The following is a 20,479-nucleotide window of genomic DNA, read 5'->3' on the forward strand; positions in this document are numbered from 1 at the left end:
GTGTGCAACGCACGCGGGTGCCGGCGTGCAAAGACCGCGGCTCCTGCCTGCAACACACGCCGGTGCCGCCCCGCCGCGCGCGCGGGCGGGGCCCAGCCCCGCGCATGCGCCGCCCGCGCCCGCCGCCGCCGCCGCCTGTCCCTGCGCGGCCGCCATGGAGGCAGACGGGGCCTACGAGCCGGGCTTCGTGGGGATCCGCTTCTGCCAGGAGTGGTGAGGGGACGCCGGGACCTCCCCAGGCCCCCCCCTCCGATACCCCCTGGGCCGCCCCAGACACCCCCCATCCCCGCGGGCCTCCCCGGTTCCCTCCCTGGGCCTCACAGCCACCCCCTCTGGGCCTCCCCGACACCCCCCGGCCTCCCAATACCTACTGGGGCTACTTCACCCCTCCCCAGGGCTCCCCGGTGCCACCCCCGTGACCTCCAGACCCCTGCTCAAGGCTCCCAGACACCCTCCGGGCTCCTCAGACACCCGCCGCCCCCCCCAACCCGGTTCTTCCTGACACCCTCTGGATCCCCCAGTTCCTGAAACCCCCTCTCCCCCCCTCCCCCAGGGCTTTTTGATATGCCCCCAAACCCTCCCCAGGCCCCCCAAATACCCCCCCGGGGTCGCCCATGCTCCCCCCTCCCCAGGAGAAGTGGCCTCAGGACCAGGCTGGGGCTCCGCCAGACCCCGCAGTAACAGCCCCCCGCATCTACTGCCCCCCCCCCCAGCAACAACATGCTGTACCCCAAGGAGGACAAGGAGAACCGGATCCTGCTCTATGCCGTGAGTCCGTCTGTCTATGTTGTGCTCCCCCACCACTGGGACCAGTCCCAGCGTACTGGGCTATGTGCCCCTCAGCCCCCATGTGGCACTGGGACCAGCGCAGGGGCATACTGGGACCAGTCCCACTATGATAGAGAGCTGTGCCTACCCCCACAGCCCCCAATGCGGCACTGGAACCAGTCCCAGCACATCATGGGGCTGTGCCCTGCCCCTCCCAGTTTGGCAGTGGGACCAGTCCATGACCCCCTCTCTTCCCCCAGTGCCGCAACTGTGACTACCAGCAAGAGGCCGACAACAGCTGCATCTACGTCAACAAGATCACCCACGAAGTGGAGTGAGTTCGTTAGCAGTCCTGGCCACTTGGGTCCCAGTCCCAGTGCTTCCCACCCCAGGGAGAGGTGTTAGTAGAGACTAATCAATAAGGGAAAAACAATTAAAAAGAACTGGTGGGTTAATTAGTAACAAGGTAATTAGCAAAGTAGGAATTAGGTAACTAGTATGAGAATAATTAGGGGGAAGTAGTGAGTGATTAATAAGGGGAGTCAAAGGAAAATAAGTGGAGGGCAATTTATGGGGGCAATTAATAATGGAGAACAGTTGCTGGGTAATTAATAATTAGGAAAAGCATAATTGGGATAGTTGGTAGGAGTGATTGAGGGGCAACTAGTGGGTAATTAAAAAAGGGAGACAATAAGGGAGAATAATTCAAGGGCAATTTAACATAGGAGCAATTAATAGGGGTAATTAATGAGGGGGATGCCAGGGTTATTAATAGCCTGGGGGTAATTAAGGAGGGTAATTAACACCCTGGGGCATCTCCTCGCAGCGAGCTCACGCAGATCATCGCCGACGTCTCCCAGGACCCCACACTGCCCCGCACCGAGGACCACCCCTGCCAGAAGTAAGCTGGAATGTGGGGACACCCATGGGGCTGTGGGGATCCAGTGGGGGTGTAGGGACCCCCTGGGGACCCCTCCTAGTGTGGGGACACTGCCCTGCTGCTCCAGTGTCCCCCCTTGGGTATCTTGTACCCTCCCCAGCTCTGGTGTGTGTCCCCTGGGCTCTCAGGCCCTTTGTCCCCACCCTGGGGTTCCAGTGTCCCTGTGGGGCTCCGACGTTCCCCCCCCATAGTTCCAATGTCCCCCACGGGACTCTCTTGTCACCACCGTCCCCCTCTCCCCCAGATGCGGGCACAAGGAGGCCGTCTTCTTCCAGTCGCACAGCGCCAGAGCCGAGGTGAGGTGACACCTCTAACCTGAGCCCCCCCAAAGCTGTCACCATCCCCGCCCCTGCCCCACTGTGACCACACCCTCCTCCCAACCTCCTCCAGGATGCCATGAGGCTCTACTACGTCTGCACTGCCCCACACTGCGGCCACCGCTGGACCGAGTGACTGTGCCTAGAGACGCTCTCAGCCCCCAAAATCGCCCCAGATGGTGTCCGTCGCCCCAAACCCTCCCCTGTGCCCCTCAACCCCAGCTCTGTTCCCCCCTGTACCCGCCAGGGTGGCATTTCGGTGGTAATAATGGTTATTTTTGGCAGTGGGATGTGTCGGTGGCTCTGTGGGGTGAAAGGAGGGCTGCTCTGTGGAGTTTGGGGGGGCTGCGGGGTGGGGCAGCAGCGCCGCACGGGGGACTTTAGGGTGTGTGTGGCTGCAGGGAGCTGTGGGGGGCAGGGTCTGTTCCCTTGTGGGGATGTCACAGCTCTAGGGCCCAAGTCATCCATAGTGGCCCCAAATGACACGTGATGGGCCCAAATCGCACCCCTGGTACCCTAAGATGTCCCCATGGACCTTGAATTGCAGCTGTGGGGCCCCAGATTGCATCCCTGGTACCCCAGATTGCCCCTCAGTGCCCCACATCACCCCATAGCAGCCTCAGATGCCCTCACCAGGCTCTAACTTGCCCCACTGGACCTCAGTTTGCATCCCCAGCACCCCCAGTTGCCCATGACAGGCCCCATATTGTAGTCCTGGTGCCCCAAATTACCGCCCATGCCCCCAGATCACCCCTCCCATGTTTCAAATCACTCCATCAACCCCTGAGTTGCCCAAAATCTTCCCTTCTACCTCAAAATGCCCAATTGGGCCCAGAATCACCCCCCCGGCCCCGGGCCGAATACTCTGAACCACCATCCAGCCCACCCCCCCCATCTCACTGAACCCCAAATTGTCACCTGGTGCAATGGGGGCTGCCAGGGGCACCCAGGCATCCTGCAGCCCCATGAAAACCTCATGGGTCCTGGTGAGGTCATCAGGGGCCGAATCCACCAAGCACAAAACCCCTTGCTTTGGTTCAAAAACATTATTTTTTTTTTTAACAACTTTTAACATTGGCAGCAATGGCCGCTTCTGCCCCTCTGCTAGTTGCATGGAACGGGATCAGGGCTGGGAGGGGATGCGGCTGCTGGGGCGCTTGCTGGGTGTTTGCGGGGCTTGGAGAGGGACAAGATGGAAACCAGAAAAAAAATATACATCCGAGAACCCTGAAAGTGGTTAAAGCTTAGAATGTTGCCTAAAAAACCCCAGAAATTTAAGAAAGAAGGTAGGTTGACACCCCAATACTTCAATTTAAAGCATTTCAGGGTTGCTGCTCTCCAGCCTCTTCCGGATCATCTCCATGAGGGAGTCGGAGTAGGCACGGAGCAGTGCCAGGGTTTCGGGGTCTGGTGGCGGTGCCAGACCGTCAGTGCCGATGGCGGCGTCAATGTGGTGGGTCACGCTGCGGGAGTGCAGCTCCGCTTTCATCCAGCTGAAAAGGTCAGCAAGCGCAGTCCTTGCCTGGAGGAGGTCCTCCTCGTTGGCCTCGGCACAGAGGGTCATCTGCGGGAGAGGGGTCCCATTGTCACCCCGATTCTTTGCTGGCTGGTTAAAATGCTACCCCCACACCTCGGCTCTGAAATGAGCTGCCAGTGATGGGTTTTGGGGGGGTCCAACTCCACAGACATGGCCAAAATACATCAACTGTTGGTCATCTGAGAGAGGAGAAGCAAACGACCACCCCCCCACGCCCCCCCAAACACTGTGAATTGGAGCGGGGGTCTCCCCCCATTTTTGGGAGGTACTGACCTGGTCGTAGAGCCCCAGCATCTCCTGGAAGCTGGTGCGCAGCAGCTGCAGGGCCCTGGTGAAGGTCTTGACCCAGAAGTGGGATCCTGTGGGCACCACGGCTGCCATGAGCCTTGTGACCCCTCTGCTTTGGGAGGGGAGAACAAAAACCCACCTCGTCCCAATCCGGGAGGTGGTTTTGGGGTGAAGGAAGCCCCTCTTTGTCTTCAAACGCGCACCTGTGGGTTTTCCAGTGTTGGAGCCTCTTTCCTGTGGTGTTCCCAAAGCTTTTTCATCCAGCAGTTTCTGAAAAGTTGATGGAAGCGCCGCTGAGCCCGGCCCGAGGAAGGAAAATGCCTTTTTGTGCGTCTTTCTCCCACAGATTTCCCCCTCCCTTAGGCCAAAAAAATTACCTCCGATTGTTGGAGCTCCTGGGATGTTTTTGACTGGTCCCTGACCGGCTCCCAGGTGCAGGCAGGGCTGTGCAGCCGGGGCCTTGCCTGCAGGGGGAAGGTGGCCGCCAGCCTGCGGGACAAGAGGCGTTGGGAGTGGGAAACCAATTCCCCACCAGACGGACAGATGGACAGAAGCAGCACCTGCTGCCCACCTGCTCTTCCGGCAGCGTGAGAGGAACCGGGCTGAAATGGTCAAGCGTGGGTTCAAGAACAAGTTTTTTTCCTCATCCTCAGGGTTGGGAGGTTTCAAATCCTTTAAGGAGCCGTCAAACTTCTCTGCAGCCACAGGGCAGGAAGCATTAGCTCTACCATCGCTGCAGTCCGCCCAGATCGGCTGTGCTGAACACACCAGCACTGTCTGCCCACGGTTTCTCCCATTACCTTCAGTGTCTGCCAGCGTCTCAAAGTGCTGCTTGAGGTATTTCTCCTGCTCGGGGGTCTGGGGCAGGGAGCTGCACTGCAGCAGGTTCTCCTCTGGCTCCTCCACCTCCCCGTCAGAGCCTGATGAGTCCTTATCTGCCAGAATAGAGCCAGAAAGGAAAGCCACCATGACAGACGTTAGCACCAGGCAGTTTTTATTCTGATGTAAAGCCACCCCCTCAAGCTTTTTGCTCGGTCACGAGGGTTTAGCGCTGGCAAAGCTGGTGCTTGTGGTGCATTCCCAGAGCCCTGGCCATGCTCCCAGCGTTACCTTCCAGCTGGTAGCAAGGCACCGGCATTCCCAGGCAGGGTGAAACACAGGACGAGGTGTCCTCCTGGCTGACCCTGGGTTCCTCCAGGTACATGAGGCGCAGCGGCTGCTCCATCACATGTTGCCTTGGGGGAAGGCGAGCAGATAGGTGATGGCAGAGCATTGGATGCCACCACCAGGTCTGCGCTTGTCATCGCTCCAAGCTGGCATGCGTGTGCCTGCATTTGGGTGCTTGGCTGGGACGAAGTTGAGTTGCACCTGAAAGGTTTCCCTTCTCTGACCTCAGCAGGGCTTTAGGGGCCGGGTGGGAGGTTTGGCATGAGCAAGGGAGACCTGTCCTGCCAGGCTGGCGCCTTCCAGCATTTCCAAAATGTTCTGAAATTTGGCTTGAAGGAAAAAGTCATGACGGGGACAAGGGTGCGATGGAGCTCAGCATGAGCCAGGACTCGGTGTGGTGATGTTAAGCAAAGCCCAAAGTAGCGGAGGGGGGTTGACTTAACACTGATAGTGAAACGCAGTGCTTGCTTCCATGCCTGGCTACTGTCGGCTTCCGCCGGCACTGACCTGCTTGCCTTGGGCATGCGTGGCTCCTGCAGGCTGGTCCCGGTTGTATCTGGTGATTCTAGTCCCCTGTTGGTTTCCTTATCTGAGAGGACCTTGGAGAGCAAGTCCTCAGTGAGGTTGCTGGGAGAGCTCTTTGCCTGCTGGAGACAGGGAGGTGATGTCTGTAGCTGGATTTTTCCCAGAAAGATGGGCACTGGCAGGCAGTGGGTCTCCAGGAATGGTTAAAACCAGGAACGGTTAAAACCAGAGTCTGGCGAGGCCTGATGGAGGGTGCAGGATCTGGTCCCACAACTGACCTTTGAAAGCAGCTGCTCCGGTCTGTCAGGCTTATGTTCGTTGTCACTCTCGAGGTGGAGTTTGATGGGGGTGAAGTCAGAGAGATCCATCTCTGGCAAGGTCTTGATGGGAACCCTCTCAGCACGCTCTGCCCATCGCCCCTGTGGCCGGTAGCTGCCCCGCAGGCTGGCGGACACTCTGTCCCCATCCTCTACCTCTCCCAGCTGGAAAAGGGAGGGGGGAAAGAAGAGAGGGGATCCGGTGGAGACAGAACAAAGGCATCTTCATCCCGTTAAAGTAAAAGAAATTAAATTACATCTCTAGGTGTGGCCCTACAACTTACCAGCCTTTTTGCCCACATGGGCAGCCTGCTGTTGGTTAGGATGCAGGCTGGAGCTAGAGGGGGAGAGTGGGGTTAGGAGCTGCACCATGTGCCGCAGCCCTCTGAGGAAAGACGGGCGGAAAATGGGGTGCAGCCACAGAGGGACCCCGACCCACAACGCACGCAGCTCCGAGTCCTCCTTGCAGGAGGTCTGCAGGGATGAGGCCTCGTCTCGCTCCTCCTTGGGGTTTTCGTTGGAAGCTCCTCCGGCACCAGTGGCTGCCATCCCATCGGGGATCCTGATGTGGGTCTCCCATCTGGAGGAGGGGAGAAAGGTGGGGCCCCCGAGCTCTGTCCCACCCCAAAAGTCAAAAACAGAGGGGGATGTGGGGGTGAGGGGCTTTTCCCTGCTACCTGAACTGTGCCAGTGGACTGGTCTCCTCCGCCTGCTTCAGCTGCAGCAGGTCAAGCTCCAGCAAGTGCTGCATCATGCTGCTGGTGATTTCCAGGTCCAGGTGCCAAATAAAGATGCAGCTGGGCGTAGAAAGGTGGGTGGGGGGTCAGGTTGCCCTCAGATTTGGATACAGGGCAGCGGGGGGCTTTACATTTGTCGTGGTTTAACTCCAGCCAGCAACTGAGCACCAGGCAGCCGCTCACTCACTCCCCCCACCCCCCCCCCTCAGTGGGATGGGGTCGAAAATTGGGAAAAGAAGTAAAACTTGTGGGTTAATAGAACAGAAAAGAAGAAACTAATAATGATAATGATAACATTAATAAAATTACAATAGTAATAATAAAAGGTCTAGAGTATACAAGTGATGCACAATGCAATTGCTCACCACCCACCGATTGACGCCCAGGTAGTCCCCAAGTGGTGATTCCCCCCCACCCCCACTCCCCCCAGTTTATATACTAGATGTGACATCACATGGTAGGGAATACCCTGTTGGCCACTGTGGGTCAGCTGCCCTGGCTGTGTCCCCTCCCAACTTCTTGTGCCCCTCCAGCTTTCTCACTGGCTGGGCATGAGAAGCTGAAAAATCCTTGACCTTAGAGTAAACATTACTTAGCAACAACTGAAAACATCGGTGTTGTCAGCATTCTTCTCATACCTAACTCAAAAACATAGCACTGTACCAGCTACTAGGAAGACAATTAATTCTATCCCGGCTGAAACCAGAACAACATTAAGACCCTTCATTAATTCAATGCACCTGAGCCCTCCAGCAGTGCCACCGCTTGCATGTACATCCCACCCAGCCAATTCTTTTGCCATTGTGTCTTGCACGGCATCAAGGGTGAGGGGCGAGGTGTTTACAGCAAAGCATAAATTGGATTATTTCTTATGTCCGTTGGCCCCTACCTGTCTCCTGAGACAGTGATGAGGTGCCTGCAGTCATATGTGAACTGCATCCCTGTGACTATTTCTGTGCCAAAAAGAAAGAAACGCAGTGGGGGTTGCTTGCCAGGACCACAATACCCATGCTCATTTAGGAGATTGAAGCGATACAAGTGGGGACATTATTGTGGGGTTTCATGGCCGAACAGGGGACAGGCAGGGGTAGGCAGAGCACTAGGGGCTTCCCAGCAGGTCTCTGCATCTCCCTTTCCAAAGGCACCTCCTGGATTTCTGAGAAGAACCGAACCTGAATGGCCGAACATTTTTGCCACGCATTCCCCAGAGTGGAAGTCAATGAGGGTGATGCTCTTGTCAGAGCAGCTCGTCGCCAGGAAGGTTCCGGAGGGATCCAGCTGTACCTGGGGGAGATGAGCGGTGGGTCAGGCTTGGCCACAGGTGGGAAGGCAAGTGGAGCCAGGCAGCTTCATAGGAGCACAGAAAGGTTTGTGTTGAAGGGACCTTCAAAGACCATCCAGTCCAACCCCCTGCCACGGACAGGCACATCTCCCACTCAATCAGATTGCTCTGAGTCTCATCCAACCTGACCTCGAACGCTTCCCACAAGGAGGCATCCATAGCTTCCCTGGGCAATCTCCTCCGGTGTCTCACCACCCTTATCACAAAGAATTTCTTCCTTGTGTCCAACCTAACCTTCCCCTCTGCCAGTTTAAAGCTGTCACTTGTCCTATCGCTGCAGACCCTGGTAAAAGTCTCTCTCCATCTTTCTTATATTGAACAGCTGCAGTAAGATCTCCTTCTCTTCTCCAGGCTGAACAGCCCCAACTCTCTCAGCCTTTCTCCGCAGCACAGCTGCTCCAGCCCTTGAACCATCTCCGTGGCCTCCTCTGGACCTGCTTGAGCAGATCCATGTCTGTCTTGTGCTGGGGACCCCAGAGCTGGACGCAGGGTGGGGGTCTGAGCGGAGTGGAGCAGAGGGGGAGAATCCCCTCCCTCAACCTGCAGCCCAGGAGACGCTTGGCTTTCTGGGCTGCGAGCACACATTGCCAGCTCATGTCCCACTTGTCACCCACCAGTGTCCCCAAGTCCTTCTCCACAGGGCCGCTCTCCATCCATCCATCCCTCCCCCAGCCTGTGCTGGGACAGGGGATTGCCCCCACCCAGCTGCAGGACCTTGCGCTTGGCCTTCTTGAATGCTGGCCAACTCCTCCAGCTCCCTCTGGACGGTAGCTCTTCCCTCAAGGGTACCAATGGCTCAGCCCCAAGCCATTCAACACTTCCGACAATCCTGCCCCACCGCAGCCCCCCCTCAACCCTGCACCAAGGGAGCTGCTGCAGATGCCCTGATGAGTGATGTCTGCTGGAGATCGCCTTCTTACCTTCAACAAGGAGCCGTCATCACCTTGCGAGCCCTTGTAGCAGCACTTCAGCTTCCCACTGGCTGTGCTGTATACCCTGCAAGAGGAACAGGAGGTGGCCATACTGATGATGAGACCCGCGAGGCACCGAAGCAGGAAGCAGAAAGATGACCTGGATGCGGATTCAGCCTGAGCCAGCATGGAAAAGTGCCTTCACCTGACATTTCTGTCCTGGCAGGCAACAGCAACGTATTTCTGCGTGATATCAATGTCCATGTCGTACAGTGTGGTTTTCCCAGCAACATGATGCATCCCAAGGAAATTGAAGCCATCCGGGAGCTGGAGGGAGACAGGGAGAGCCACATTGCCTTCCAGCCCGTTTGATTTTCAGGGAGAAATAGCAGATCCCTGCAGAGAGGCCACTAACCCACCTTTTGAGCATTGCGGAAATGAATGCTTTTATCAGCACCGCAGCTTATCAGCTGAATGTACCCGTTGCCTGAGCGAAGAGAGCACAGGAAAAGGCAATCAGAGATCACATCTGTTCCAAATTCGCCACTCAGTGAATCAAAAAAGTGATTCCTTATGAATGAATCCATAAAAAAACCGATTCTTTTAAGAACTAGATGCAATCCAAGGGTGGGATCCTCCCCTGCTATGTATCCCCTACAACGGATGGCTCGGAGCTCTTCGTCTGGAGATGCCTGTTTTCTACTGAGGACCCCCCTCTTATGCAGACCTTGAAGTTTAGGTAGGTAAATCCAGAGAGAAAAACCCTGTCTTTAAGGCAGAATGAGGTGAAGGGCAGTCTGACTGGGGGAATTTGGATGAAATTCAGCCACCTACCAGCAAATTTGACCGACGTTATCGCGGAGGAGTGATCATCCAGGGTTTGCTCCAGCTTGTAGTTCTTGTCTACATTCAAGATGTGGATCAGCCTGTCTCTGCTCGCTGAAGCCAGCAGTGCTGCTCCTGGAGCCGTCAGAAAAGAGGGTGTTAAAATAGTGCTGTGCTAAAGGCTTTTGTCAAGAAAATGGTGTATTTGCTGTCATTCCCTGCAAAGATTTTGATTTAAACAGGGTTTAAGTTGGCTGTTAAAGGGAGAGCAAATCGAGGTGGTTGCACAGGTCCTTCCCGCTGCCTGGAGGGGGCAGTTACCCCCAGCACAGGTGATCTGGGTTTTAATCTGTGCAGCCCCAGGGCATGTCTCCAGCTTCCATGGCTTCTCAGAGGAGAGACCCTTCCCTGAAAAGCTCGTTTTTCAGGATGCCTTGGCTCATTTGGTGAAGAAGCTTTCCCAGCAGGAAGAGCCAGTCACCAGGAAGCTGAGCCCCAAGGCTCACTGGTGATGCCTGAGGACTTACCCAGTGGCAGCTTTCAGGCATCAGTGTCAGGATGAAGCCTTACCGGTCTCCGGCTTTGAATACTCCAGGCAGAGAACTTCTGAATCGTGAGCTTCCACTTTAGCCACCTGCTGCATGAACTGCAGCTCATGTATCCTGCGAGGGAAGGACATCATTGGGTCAGCTCCCAAAAAACAGGGAAGCTTTGCAGGAACACCATTGACACACGGTGAGGGGGCTTGGAGATGCTCATAGCAAAAGGTAAACAGCTAAACCACATTGGTGGGAGCCCACCCCGGTACTCAACCGCCACCGTCCTTCTGTGGCTTTTGGTGAAGCGCGGTGCCACTTGCCTGAGGGTTCCTCCTCTGTCCCCCGATGCCAAATGCTCCCCATCGGGGCTGACCTGCATCACCCGCACCCCAGACTTGACATCAAGGTGACCCACATTCTCGCTTCGGTTGGGCGCACTGGAGGAGTCCTGGAGGTACTGCGTGTTGTTGTCCACATAGATGATGTTCAGCAGGGTCTTGGTGCAGGAGGAGAGGGAACAGTCAGGCCCCTGGCAGAGCGCAGGTGGCTCTTTGGGGACAAGAGGAGCCCACCCACGTCACCCAACTGCTTCCAACATTCCCACTTCATTTTTCCCTGCTTCCTGCTCAGAAAACACCAGGATTTGAGCAGCACAACTATGTCCTTTGGTTGTTCAGACAGAAATAGCAAGTGCAGGGGAACAGAAAGCCATTTCCAGGCTCACTAAAATCACCAAAACCCACTAAAAACCACCGCTCCTCTCCCACTCAGGCAGCAGCTCTGTACCCAGAGTGCCAAGAAGCTGATGGAAACCACTCCGAAATCTCCAGCAGCCTCATTTTCTAGAGGCAAATCCCACAAGATGAGAGCATGAGGAGCTGGTTGTGTTCCCACAGCTGCTGACATGGTTTTTCAGGGGGCTGCCTTGAGCAGGGAGGTGGGACACAGCCCACCCCACATTGTACCGTGCTGTAGGTGCTGCCCTGGATGGGACACACAGAGCTGCTTTCCAAGGTCCAGGCGCGGATGGTGTTGTCTGAGGAGCATGTCAGGAAGGAGCCAGGAGGCAGACAGGATCTCCGCTCCTCAAATTCAGGGTACACCTGCACCCAGACAGTTATGCGTCAAGGCAGAGTGGAAGGAAAGTGGGGCTGTAGGTGCCCCGAATCGTCCCCGTGGGACCCGCTTGCCCTCACCTCAACGGTCCAGACGAAGGAGCTGTGGAAAAGATCTGACCACACCTTCCTGACGTTCTGCAGGTCCCCAACATCCCAGATGTAGACACTGTGGTCCTTGTAGACACAGGACAGCCAGCGGTTGCAGGTGTCATAGGCCAAGGCAATGGTGTCAGGGTAGACCAGGTCTGGCCGCCTTCAGGGAGAGGGAGACGGGGTCAGGTCGTGTCCCATGGGAGCGGCATTTTGGGAGCTCGACCCCTCCAGAGCCCACCAAGCGGTCCGCCAGAGGCAGATTTGATTTGCAAATGAAATTACATCCATATCCCAACATGCAGCATGAAGTCTGGGACTCCCCACCCCCTGTAAGCCTGACACCACCCTCACGTCCTCGCCGTCCTTTGCCGCGCATAAAATCAGGCGCCGATTCGAATCTCGGCTCAGACCTCCATCAAGTCAAGCTCACAGGCTGAGCAATGAAAGCCATGGGGTCTGAAAACCCACAGTACAGCGACGCAAGCTGCGCCGGACGGTTCAAAAGGGCGGACAGAGGGGTCCCTGCCACCCCCTCAATTGTGCAGTACCTCAGTGGGGGGGCCTGGGTGACATCCACACCCAGGGGATGAGGTTTGGGGAGATCGCTCAGGTAGCGCATGTCACGAGCCTGGAAAATCCTCACGGTGCCATTGGCGCAGCCGCAAAATATCAACTCCTCACTGAGGCAGAGGCAGTTTGCCAGCGGCACCTGTGGCAGGAGCAGGTAAGGTCCCTGCTGGTGGGCTTCAGCCTGGGAGGGTGTCCAGTGGATATCACCCCCCTCCGCCCACCTTCAGAACTATCCATTTCTCCAGCACCCGCTTCTCGTTGAACTGGCAGAGCAGCCCCGAGGAGGAAATGCAGAAGGTGCTGCCCAACATCTGCCCTCGGCCGCCGGCAACGCCGCAGAAGACGTTGTCGTGAAGCTCTCCCAGCAGCCCCGAGCGTCCCACCAGTGGCACCGTCTCATTGATCTGCAAAGCAGGGTAGCGCCACCAACCTGACATTAACGAGCGTTAATGAAGGAAACGGCTCCTAGCCCTCTGGATTAGGCACGGCCCTGGACGTAGGCAGTGTCCTCGTGCCCACATGCGTTCCCCAGCAGAGCTGCCATGCAACCACGGGCTCTCGCCGGTCAGAGCTTCACCACCTCTGGGCTGAGCTGAAGCACCTGCAGCTTCAAGGTCCAGCACCAGGTGGATGGAGCAAAGCAACGTCCAGGTATGACACAGCATGAATTCTAGGGGGAAAACCTGGCGTTTCTTCAGTTCTTTCTACAGAAACCACCCGCTCCAACATCACATAAGCTTCAGTGACAAGGATTTAAGCAGAGTCCAGCCCTAGTCCAGCTTCCGTCGGCCACCTGCAGCCTGTGGGACGGTGTCGGCAAAGGGCAACCCCTCACCTTCAGCTCCCTCGATGAGTCCAGGAACCAGAACTTGACGTGGCGGTGCCCCACGGTGACGAAGTAGCTGTCCTTGGAGAAGGACACAGCCGTCACTTTGCAGGACACCTTGTTTGATGCAACCAGGGAATCTTTCTGCTCAGAAAGAAAGACGCAGTGGGGTCATGCACAGTAAGCATTACCCCCACAAAAGTCTGGACCCATGAGTGACTGGGAGAAAAGATGGAAAAGGTCTGTTTTCCCTGCAATTTGGGGAATTTCAAGCTGCTTTAAGCCAGCTCGGTTTGGCCAGAGCTCACCTTCCAGTCCCAAACGTTGACCACCATGTCGTGGGGGTACCCCACCGACACCAGGTACTTGGCGCTGGGGGAGAAGGCAACACAAGCCACGCCGTGCTTGTGACCATGCAATGCCACAACCTGAGCCCGTTCCTCCACATGCCACACACGGACGGCTGGTCGGTGCCCATTCTGAGTGGGGAAAACAGCGGTGTGGCGGCAGCTTTCCCCTTCTCGCCCGCTTCCCATGGCCACCCATTGCGCCCTCTGACCCTAAAGGGTATTCCCACCCTTCCAGCGCCATCCCAAAGTGGGTGGAAAACCCCCAAAAAGCCAGGGAGGAATAATCCTAGCTACTCCATCCCACTGGTGCTGGGACAGCAAAAACTGGGGTGCAGGTGACTACAAGTAAGTGGCACCCACCTCTCCAGTGACAATGAGCTTCCCGTCAGGTGAGAAGGCCAATGCGCTCAAGGTTTTTCTGGAAAATATTGGGTTTTCTTTAACAACTAGGCTGCTCTGGAGGGAAAACTGAGATTTTCTTGGGAGAAGGGAGGAAAAATACTGGAAGCTGCACAAGTGTCGCTCCTGAAACACAGTGTACAGTACAGCCTGTGTTTGGGGACACCTGGAAGGTTTGGAAGGTTATTTGGGGGTGTTTAGGGGTAGGTATCCAGGGGATCTGGAGGTATCTGGAGATACCTGGAGGTGTTTGGGGGTATTTGGGGGTACCTGGAGGTGCTCAGGAGGTGTTTGGGGAGTCCCTGGAGGTGTTTGGGGTTACCTGGAGGTATTTGGGGGTCCCTGGAGGTGTTTGGGGAGTTCCTGGAGGTGTTCAGGAGGTATTTGGGGCATAGCTGGAGGTGCTTGTGGGGTACCTGGAGGTGTTTGGGGGATACCTGGAGGTGTTCAGGATGTGTCTCTGCGTGTTCTCCCAGGGATTCAGGATGACGACAACACACCTGGATAGGAAAGGGGGAGGTTTTTCCTTGGATGGGATTTTGGGGGGCGCAGAAGGGTCCCGGAGGGGAGGGTCCCCACAGGTGCTCACCCGGCGGGGTAGGCGAGCAGCCCTGTGGTCGGGTCGCAGGCCAAGCTGCTGCTGGTCTGGGTGGTGATTCCCAGCACCTTCTCCAGTGTCACCTGGGGGAGAGGAGGAGTGGGACCCCCAGGAATGGGGCTGGAGGAGGCAAGGGGCAGATGAGGGTCCCCTGAAATTGGAGGGGGTGGGGGGGGGGAGGACACACATGCGGCTGGGTTGGGACCCTGAGCCCCCAGGGTTGTCCCTGGGGCAGTACCGGGCACCCATGGGCCCCTCGGTATCCCACCCTTCGTGTCCCGACCCCCCCACCCTCGTGGGGGCACCCCAAAGCCAACCCCGGCTGGAAGTGCTGCCCATCCCCCCGCCCCTCCAACGGCTGCCCCTCCCCAGGCTTCGCCCCCATGGAGACCCCAAGCCCCGCCCCGTGGGAGTACTAACCCCGCCCCAATCGAAGCCCCGCCCCCACGTGCAAGTCAAGCCCCGTCCCCGCTGTCTTCACGCCCCGCCCCCTCATCAAGCTCCGCCCCCAGTCGGTCCCCCTCCCAAATACATCCCTCATCCAAGCCCCACCCACGTGGCTACCACAAGCCCCACCCCCTCGGGACCACCAAAGCCCGCCCTCTCTCAGCCCCACGGGGCAAGCCCCGCCCCACCAGAAGCCCCGTCCCTCCCCCCGCCAACGGCCGCCCGCCCCACGCGCCCCTCACCGTCTGTTCCGGGACCTGATGCCGTGGTCGCCGCCGCAGGTTGAAGAACGGAGGCGACTCGGACCCGGTCGCGGGCCCGGTCCCGCCGTGAGCCCCGCCGCCCGCCGCCGCCGCCATGGCTCCGGACCGCCGCCGCTCGCTACCGGTCCGAACTGCGCGGGGAAAGCCGGCGTCTCCTCCCCATTGGCCATCGCCCACGCCATTCACCGCCCACCTCCCCCGCTTCGCCCAATAGCAGCGCGGCGCTGCTAGGCCAAGGTCCGCCCCTCGGGTTCCTGCTACTCAACGCCGCGCTCGGCCAATAGCGGGGCGAACCGGCGCCGGCTCCGCCCCGTCCCCCCCTCCCTTCCCACCGTCCGCCGGAGGGTTCGAGCCCCGCGGACCCGACACAACTGGCCCGGCCGTGGCCGCTGGCGGTAATTAAGTGCACCGCCGGAGACGAAGGGGGTTATTAACGGCGTGGGAAACGGCCTCGCTTCCCCCCGCCCCAGGCACAGCCCAGGAGAACGGGGACCTTCGCGAGTGTGGGGACGCCCACTGGGCTTCCCCGTTTCTGACCCGACGTGTAGGCCCTGTTGCCATGGCTACGCCCGCTTCCTCCTCAGTACGCATGCGCCGCCTCGAAAGGGCCAAGCGTTGCTACGGCGACGGCCATGCGTGCTGACGTAACGCGCCGCCGTATCACGTGAGCCGGCAGCGGCGATGCCCAAGTACTGTCGAGCCCCGCACTGCTCCAACGCGGCGGGGCAGGCCCGACCGCCTGCCCGTCGCCTCAGCTTCTACAAGTCGGTACCGGGGAGATCGGCAGGGACCGGGGGTGCATGGCCTCTGCCCTTAAACCCGCCCACCGTGAGGAGGGACCTGGGCGGGGTCTTGGCCCTAGGCCTGGGCCTGGTTCTGGGGTGGGGCCGGGGGGGGTGGGACGGGGACCCTGGGATGGGGGCACTCAAGAAGATGGGGAGGGGAGGCTCATCTCCCCGGCGCAATGCCCCCTTAATCCCCCTCCTCCTCCAGGTTCCCACTGCATGACACGGCACGGCTGCGGCAATGGCTGACGCAGATGCGGCGGGAGAACTGGGTTCCCACCCGTCACCAGCACCTCTGCAGTGACCACTTCGAACCCTCCTGCTTCCAATATCGCTGGGGCGTCCGTTACCTGCGGCCTGACGCTGTCCCCACCATCTTTCCCCGCAGCCCCCCGGTGAGCCACCCCCTACCCCCCACTGCCCCTGGCAGAGCCCCTAGAAACTTTTAGAGTAGTCTAGAACAGTCTAGAACACACACCACACCACCAAAGGGCCTAGAAGCTCCCCAGAGGCTCCCTCAGAAAGGTCTGGAAGGTTCTGGGAGAGGGAAAGTTCCACTGGAAGTATCTCAGAGCTCTCAAGAAGTGTCTAGAAGGTTCTAGAAGCCACCTCAATGGGCTAAGAGCTTTTTGGGGGGTGGGGGGGTTGTCTCAGAGGGGTCTGGAAGGGTCCAGAACGTTCTAAAAGCCGCCTCAGAAGGGACTAGAAGCGATGGGGGGGGCAGCGGGTTGTCTTGGAGGGGGTCTGGAAGAGTAGAAGGTGCTGAAAGCCCCCTCAGAAGGGGCTAGAAGCTCTCTGGGGGGTGGTGGGTTGTCTCAGAGAGGTCTGGAAGGGTCCAGAAGGTTCTAGAAGCCACCTCAGAAGGGACTAGTTGCTCTTTGGGGGGTGGCGGATTGTCTTGGAAGAGTCTACAGGTTCCCCGGAGGGATTGAGAAGCTCCCCAGAAGGGTCTAGAAGGTCCCCGGGAGGAGAAGGTTGTCACCTCAGGGTGGCTTTTGTCCCCAGAGTGGGGGCTTGTGGGGAGGAACTGGCACTGCTGCCCCTCCCCACTCTGGCATATCACTGTGAGAACCTTCAGAAACAGGAATTTTGGGGGTTGTCTACAGAAACGGGAGAGTCCCAGCATGCTGCCGGGCGCCACCCAGCCTAAGCAGCTCCTCCCGGCAAGCAGCCAGGAGCCAGTGATACCAGGACAGCCAGCCGTCCCTGAAACCGCCCCATCGGAGGCCACAACCATTGCCCTAGAACCTGACTCAGCCGCGGCAACACCGCTGCTTGGCCCCGTGGACAGCCCTGAGGGGGTCCCCGCCCACCCGCAGCCTTCCCTGGGCTACGCCACTGCGCCGCCGCTGCCGCCGCCGTCACCGTGCCGGCGGGTGGAGCAGGTGGAGGATGTCACCATCGAGCTACCCATCGCCAGCCCACCACCAGCATATTTTGAGCCCATCCCCGCAACACCAGTCACAGTGCCGGAAACCGTTCTCTCCTCGGCCTTAACACTGCCCATCGTTTCCACTGTCCCCATTGTTTCCAAAACGGTGATGTCGATGTCACCACCAGGCGAGCTGAGCACCGAGGAACTCGTCGGCGTGGTGCTGGTGCTGCAGCGGAAGGTGAAGGTGCTGCAGCAGCGGCAACGCCGGCACCGCGCCCGGCTGGAAGCCATGGAAGGGTTGGTGGAGCAGCTGCGCCGTGAGAGCCTGCTCTCTGAGGAGAGGCTCAAGCTGGTAAGTGACACTGGGGACACGGTGGGTATGCTGGCAGGTGACACCTGGGGGGTGACACCATTTCCTGGTGGGTGACATTCCTTATCAGGTGCCACTGGTTTGAACACTGGGGAGAGGGAGGTGGCCCCTTGGTGTCACACCATGGCATGTCCCCAAGTTTGGGGACTTCCCCACAGCGCCTCTGTCCCTGTCACCTCCCCACCACCACCGCCACTTCCAGGCCTGCCTGCAACCGGGGCCGGTGACAGCAGATCCCACCAGTGCCGTCACCATCATCTGCCAGGAGGAGGAGGAGGAGGAGGCAACATTGGTCTACACTGTGCCACCGCCGGCAGGGACAACCTGTGGCCTCAGCCTGGAGCAGCTGTGATGTGGTGGCACCGGTGCCACTGTCACCAGGAACCTGCTGGGACATTGGGGGGGGGGGGGGGGTCCTCCCTGGGGACACCATGCTGTGCCTAGGGGTGTCACCCAGAAGCCAGGGGACCCAACCCCTGGGAACACCCCAGTTGTGTGGCCACTCCCCCCCCCCCAACCTGCAGCAGAGGGTCACCTTGTGCCACCCCTCCCTTTGTCCCCCACCTTGGTGCCCCTATTTTTTGGGGGGCAGGAGCTCAGTTGAGTTGCCCTCCACCCATGTGTGCTGCACCCCAGGGGAGGGAACACTTTATTTTTGTATTTAAGGTTTATTTTGTGATACTGGGCTGGTGGGAGCGGGTAGAATTTGGGGACAGAGATGTCCCTCCCCCCTGGCTTTAATAAAGGATGCTGGAGGCTTGCGGCTGGGAAGGTCTGTGTGTGACACTGTGGGGTGGGAGGGGGTGGCCCTTGCTGGTGGCCTTGGAGACGTCAGCCTCTCCTGGGTGTGGCTCTGTTCCCCCCTGCCCCCATCTCCATCTTGCAGCCAGGCCCAAGCTGTCAGTAGGTTCCAGGGTTAATGACAGTGAAAGGGGTGGTTCCCTTGAGAATGGCCACACCTCCTGTGCCTTACAGATGTGAGAGGCCTCTACATGTCCCCCCCCATAGCCTCTGCCCCTATAGAACCCTAGATCAGCCTCTTTGCCCCTATAGCCACCATAATCCACCCCCAGCCCATAAGGCTTCCTATAGCCTCTCCCACAGGTCCCGAAGCCCCTATGGCTTCCTATAGCCCCTCCCACAGCCCCTCCCACAACCCCTATGGCTTCCTATAGCTCCTCCTATAGCCCCTGTGCAGCCCCCTGTACCCTTTCCTATAGCTGCTCCCCAGCTTCTGTAGTCCCCTATAGCCTCCATACACCCCATGGCCGATCTCCAGCCCCTGGGGTCCTCTTCCAGCTCCAAATCGTATTGCTCCTCTCCACCTATAGCTTCTTTCCAGGCCCCTATAGACCTTCTCAGACCTCGGTAGCCCCTATAGCCCATTCCCAGCCCTGACTGGCCCCCTGTAACCTCTTCCCAAAGCCTGTAGGTCCCCATAGCTGCTCTCCAGCTCCCACAGCTGGCCATAGTCCTCTACAGCCCCCAAAGCGTCTCTCCAGCCCCTATATGCCACCTCCAGCCTTAATGGCTGTTCTCCATCACCTATAGCTCCTCATAGCCCTCTGCAGCCCTGTGCCAGCTCCTGTAGAGCCCCCCATAGCCCTTTTACTGGTCCCTATGTCCCCCGTATCCCCTAGAACCACTCTTGTGCCACTATACCCCCCATAATCCTCACAGCCACCTGTAGCTGCTCATTATCCCCTATAGCCCTCATAGATATTGTAGCTGCTCATCATCCCCTATGGTCCCCTACAGCTGCTCTGCAGCCCCCATAGCCACTCATTATCCCCTATAGCAATCCCTATAGCCACTCATCCCCTATGGTTCCCTAGAGCTGCTCTGCAGCCCCTATAGCCCCCATAGCACCTATAGCTGCTCATCATCCCCTATGGTCCCCTATAGCTGCCCCTATAGCCCCTATAGCTAGTCTCATCCTGTATGGTCCCCTATAGCAACCTCTGTAGCCACTCTTTGTCCCCTATGGTTCCCTATAGTAGCCCCCATAGCTGCTCATCATCCCCTCTGATCCCTATAGCTGCTCTGCAGCCCCTATAGCTGCTTGTCATCCCCTGTGGTCCCCTATAGCAGCCACTGTTGCCACTTGTCATCCCATATGGTGCCCTATAGCAGCCCCTATAGCTCCTGTAATTGCTCTGCAGCCCCTAGAGCCCCCATCGCCGCTCATCATCCCCTATAGCTGTTCATCATCAGTGGCGAGGCCAGCAGAGGCAACAGTAAATTGGCGGCGAAGCGCTGGATTGAGGCGGACCAGGAGGTTCCCGGAGCTCTCGCAAGAGAGGATGACATGGCGTGGGCTTTGCCACAGGCAGCCGTGGGAGATTTAAACGGCCCTGAGGAGCGCTGGCGACCAGGAGCGTGGCGTGGACAGTTTGTGCAGTACCCCCTCCACCCTTCCCAGGTCAGGAAGGCTACTCGGCAGTGGGCATGGGCCCAGAGGGAGACCCTGGTATGGCTGCCACTCGGGGGAAAGCTGTTGTTAGGAAAAATGTGGCAACGCAGACAGCGCTCCCATGTAAATGTGCAGCTGTCCAGGTCTCTGGCTTCAGGGAGTGCCTGAGTCTTTCACTGATGTCGGAGGGCAGCGGGGACACCTCTTGTGTGAGATGTGACCAGGTAGATGATCTGCTCAGCCAGGTGGCAGAGCTGAAGGAGGCAGTGGAAAGGTTGAGGAGTATCAAGGAGTGTGAGAGGGAGATAGATTGGAGGACCCACACCCTACCATCCCTGAGGCAGAGGCAGCAGATGGAGGATCCACAAGAAACGGAGGTTCCCCTGCCCTCTTGCCACCAGGCAGGAGAGGACCTAAGAGATGGAGGGGAATGGATACAGGTCCCTGCTCAGGGAGGCAGGTGAATCCCCTCCCAGTCTCTGTCACCTTCCCAGTTGCCCCTACACAACAGGTATGGGGCACTGGAACTTGAGGACTAGGTCAATGAAGATCAGGGTGTAGGTGAAGCCCTATCCAGGGAGGTGCCTAGGCTCAGTCGGGCAGCCCCACGCATTCTCACAGCCTCTGAAAAAAGAAAAAGGAGGGTAATTGTTGTAGGC

At 58.3% G+C, this 20,479-nt stretch overlaps 3 protein-coding genes across 13 annotated transcripts; 2 read left to right on the top strand and 1 right to left on the bottom strand.

Moving 5' to 3' along the window:
* Positions 1-96: 96 nt before the first annotated feature.
* POLR2I (RNA polymerase II subunit I) lies at positions 97-2,309 on the top strand. Its single transcript, XM_049795134.1, has 6 exons — positions 97-213; positions 714-768; positions 1,029-1,102; positions 1,595-1,669; positions 1,953-2,004; positions 2,099-2,309. Exons 1-6 carry the CDS (start codon positions 155-157, stop codon positions 2,159-2,161), a joined length of 378 nt encoding a protein of 125 aa, XP_049651091.1. The 5' UTR covers positions 97-154; the 3' UTR covers positions 2,162-2,309.
* Positions 2,310-3,079: 770 nt separating this feature from the next.
* Positions 3,080-14,987, bottom strand: WDR62 (WD repeat domain 62). Of its 8 annotated transcripts, XM_049795921.1 has the most exons (30): positions 14,857-14,987; positions 14,159-14,250; positions 13,986-14,069; positions 13,531-13,588; positions 13,129-13,299; positions 12,830-12,964; positions 12,216-12,398; positions 11,973-12,133; positions 11,410-11,584; positions 11,179-11,316; positions 10,534-10,709; positions 10,245-10,336; positions 9,684-9,809; positions 9,269-9,336; positions 9,055-9,176; positions 8,859-8,934; positions 7,769-7,880; positions 7,486-7,549; positions 6,537-6,656; positions 6,306-6,439; positions 6,144-6,196; positions 5,821-6,024; positions 5,525-5,664; positions 4,961-5,085; positions 4,651-4,785; positions 4,422-4,545; positions 4,228-4,339; positions 4,054-4,120; positions 3,836-3,921; positions 3,080-3,589 (listed from the first exon to the last, which is right to left on the bottom strand). In XM_049795921.1, the coding sequence occupies exons 1-30, from the start codon at positions 14,971-14,973 to the stop codon at positions 3,338-3,340; spliced, it is 3,702 nt and encodes a 1,233-aa protein (XP_049651878.1). In that variant the 5' UTR covers positions 14,974-14,987; the 3' UTR covers positions 3,080-3,337. The 8 variants fall into 8 exon arrangements, with proteins under 8 accessions (XP_049651878.1, XP_049651877.1, XP_049651876.1 ...); XM_049795920.1 differs by having other exon boundaries at positions 3,836-4,120; positions 14,007-14,069; XM_049795919.1 differs by having other exon boundaries at positions 3,836-4,120; positions 6,543-6,656.
* A 556-nt stretch (positions 14,988-15,543) lies between these two features.
* On the top strand, positions 15,544-20,072 carry THAP8 (THAP domain containing 8). 4 transcript variants are annotated; one of them, XM_049796004.1, is made up of 4 exons: positions 15,544-15,641; positions 15,871-16,057; positions 16,769-17,389; positions 19,608-20,072. In XM_049796004.1, the coding sequence occupies exons 1-4, from the start codon at positions 15,559-15,561 to the stop codon at positions 19,986-19,988; spliced, it is 1,272 nt and encodes a 423-aa protein (XP_049651961.1). In that variant the 5' UTR covers positions 15,544-15,558; the 3' UTR covers positions 19,989-20,072. The 4 variants fall into 4 exon arrangements, with proteins under 4 accessions (XP_049651961.1, XP_049651962.1, XP_049651963.1 ...); XM_049796005.1 differs by lacking the exon at positions 19,608-20,072 and adding an exon at positions 17,547-18,168 and having other exon boundaries at positions 15,545-15,641; XM_049796006.1 differs by lacking the exon at positions 19,608-20,072 and adding an exon at positions 17,610-18,168 and having other exon boundaries at positions 15,545-15,641.
* Positions 20,073-20,479: the final 407 nt, after the last annotated feature.

This window comes from Accipiter gentilis, chromosome Z, assembly GCF_929443795.1.
Source record: "Accipiter gentilis chromosome Z, bAccGen1.1, whole genome shotgun sequence".
NCBI lineage: Eukaryota > Metazoa > Chordata > Aves > Accipitriformes > Accipitridae > Astur > Astur gentilis.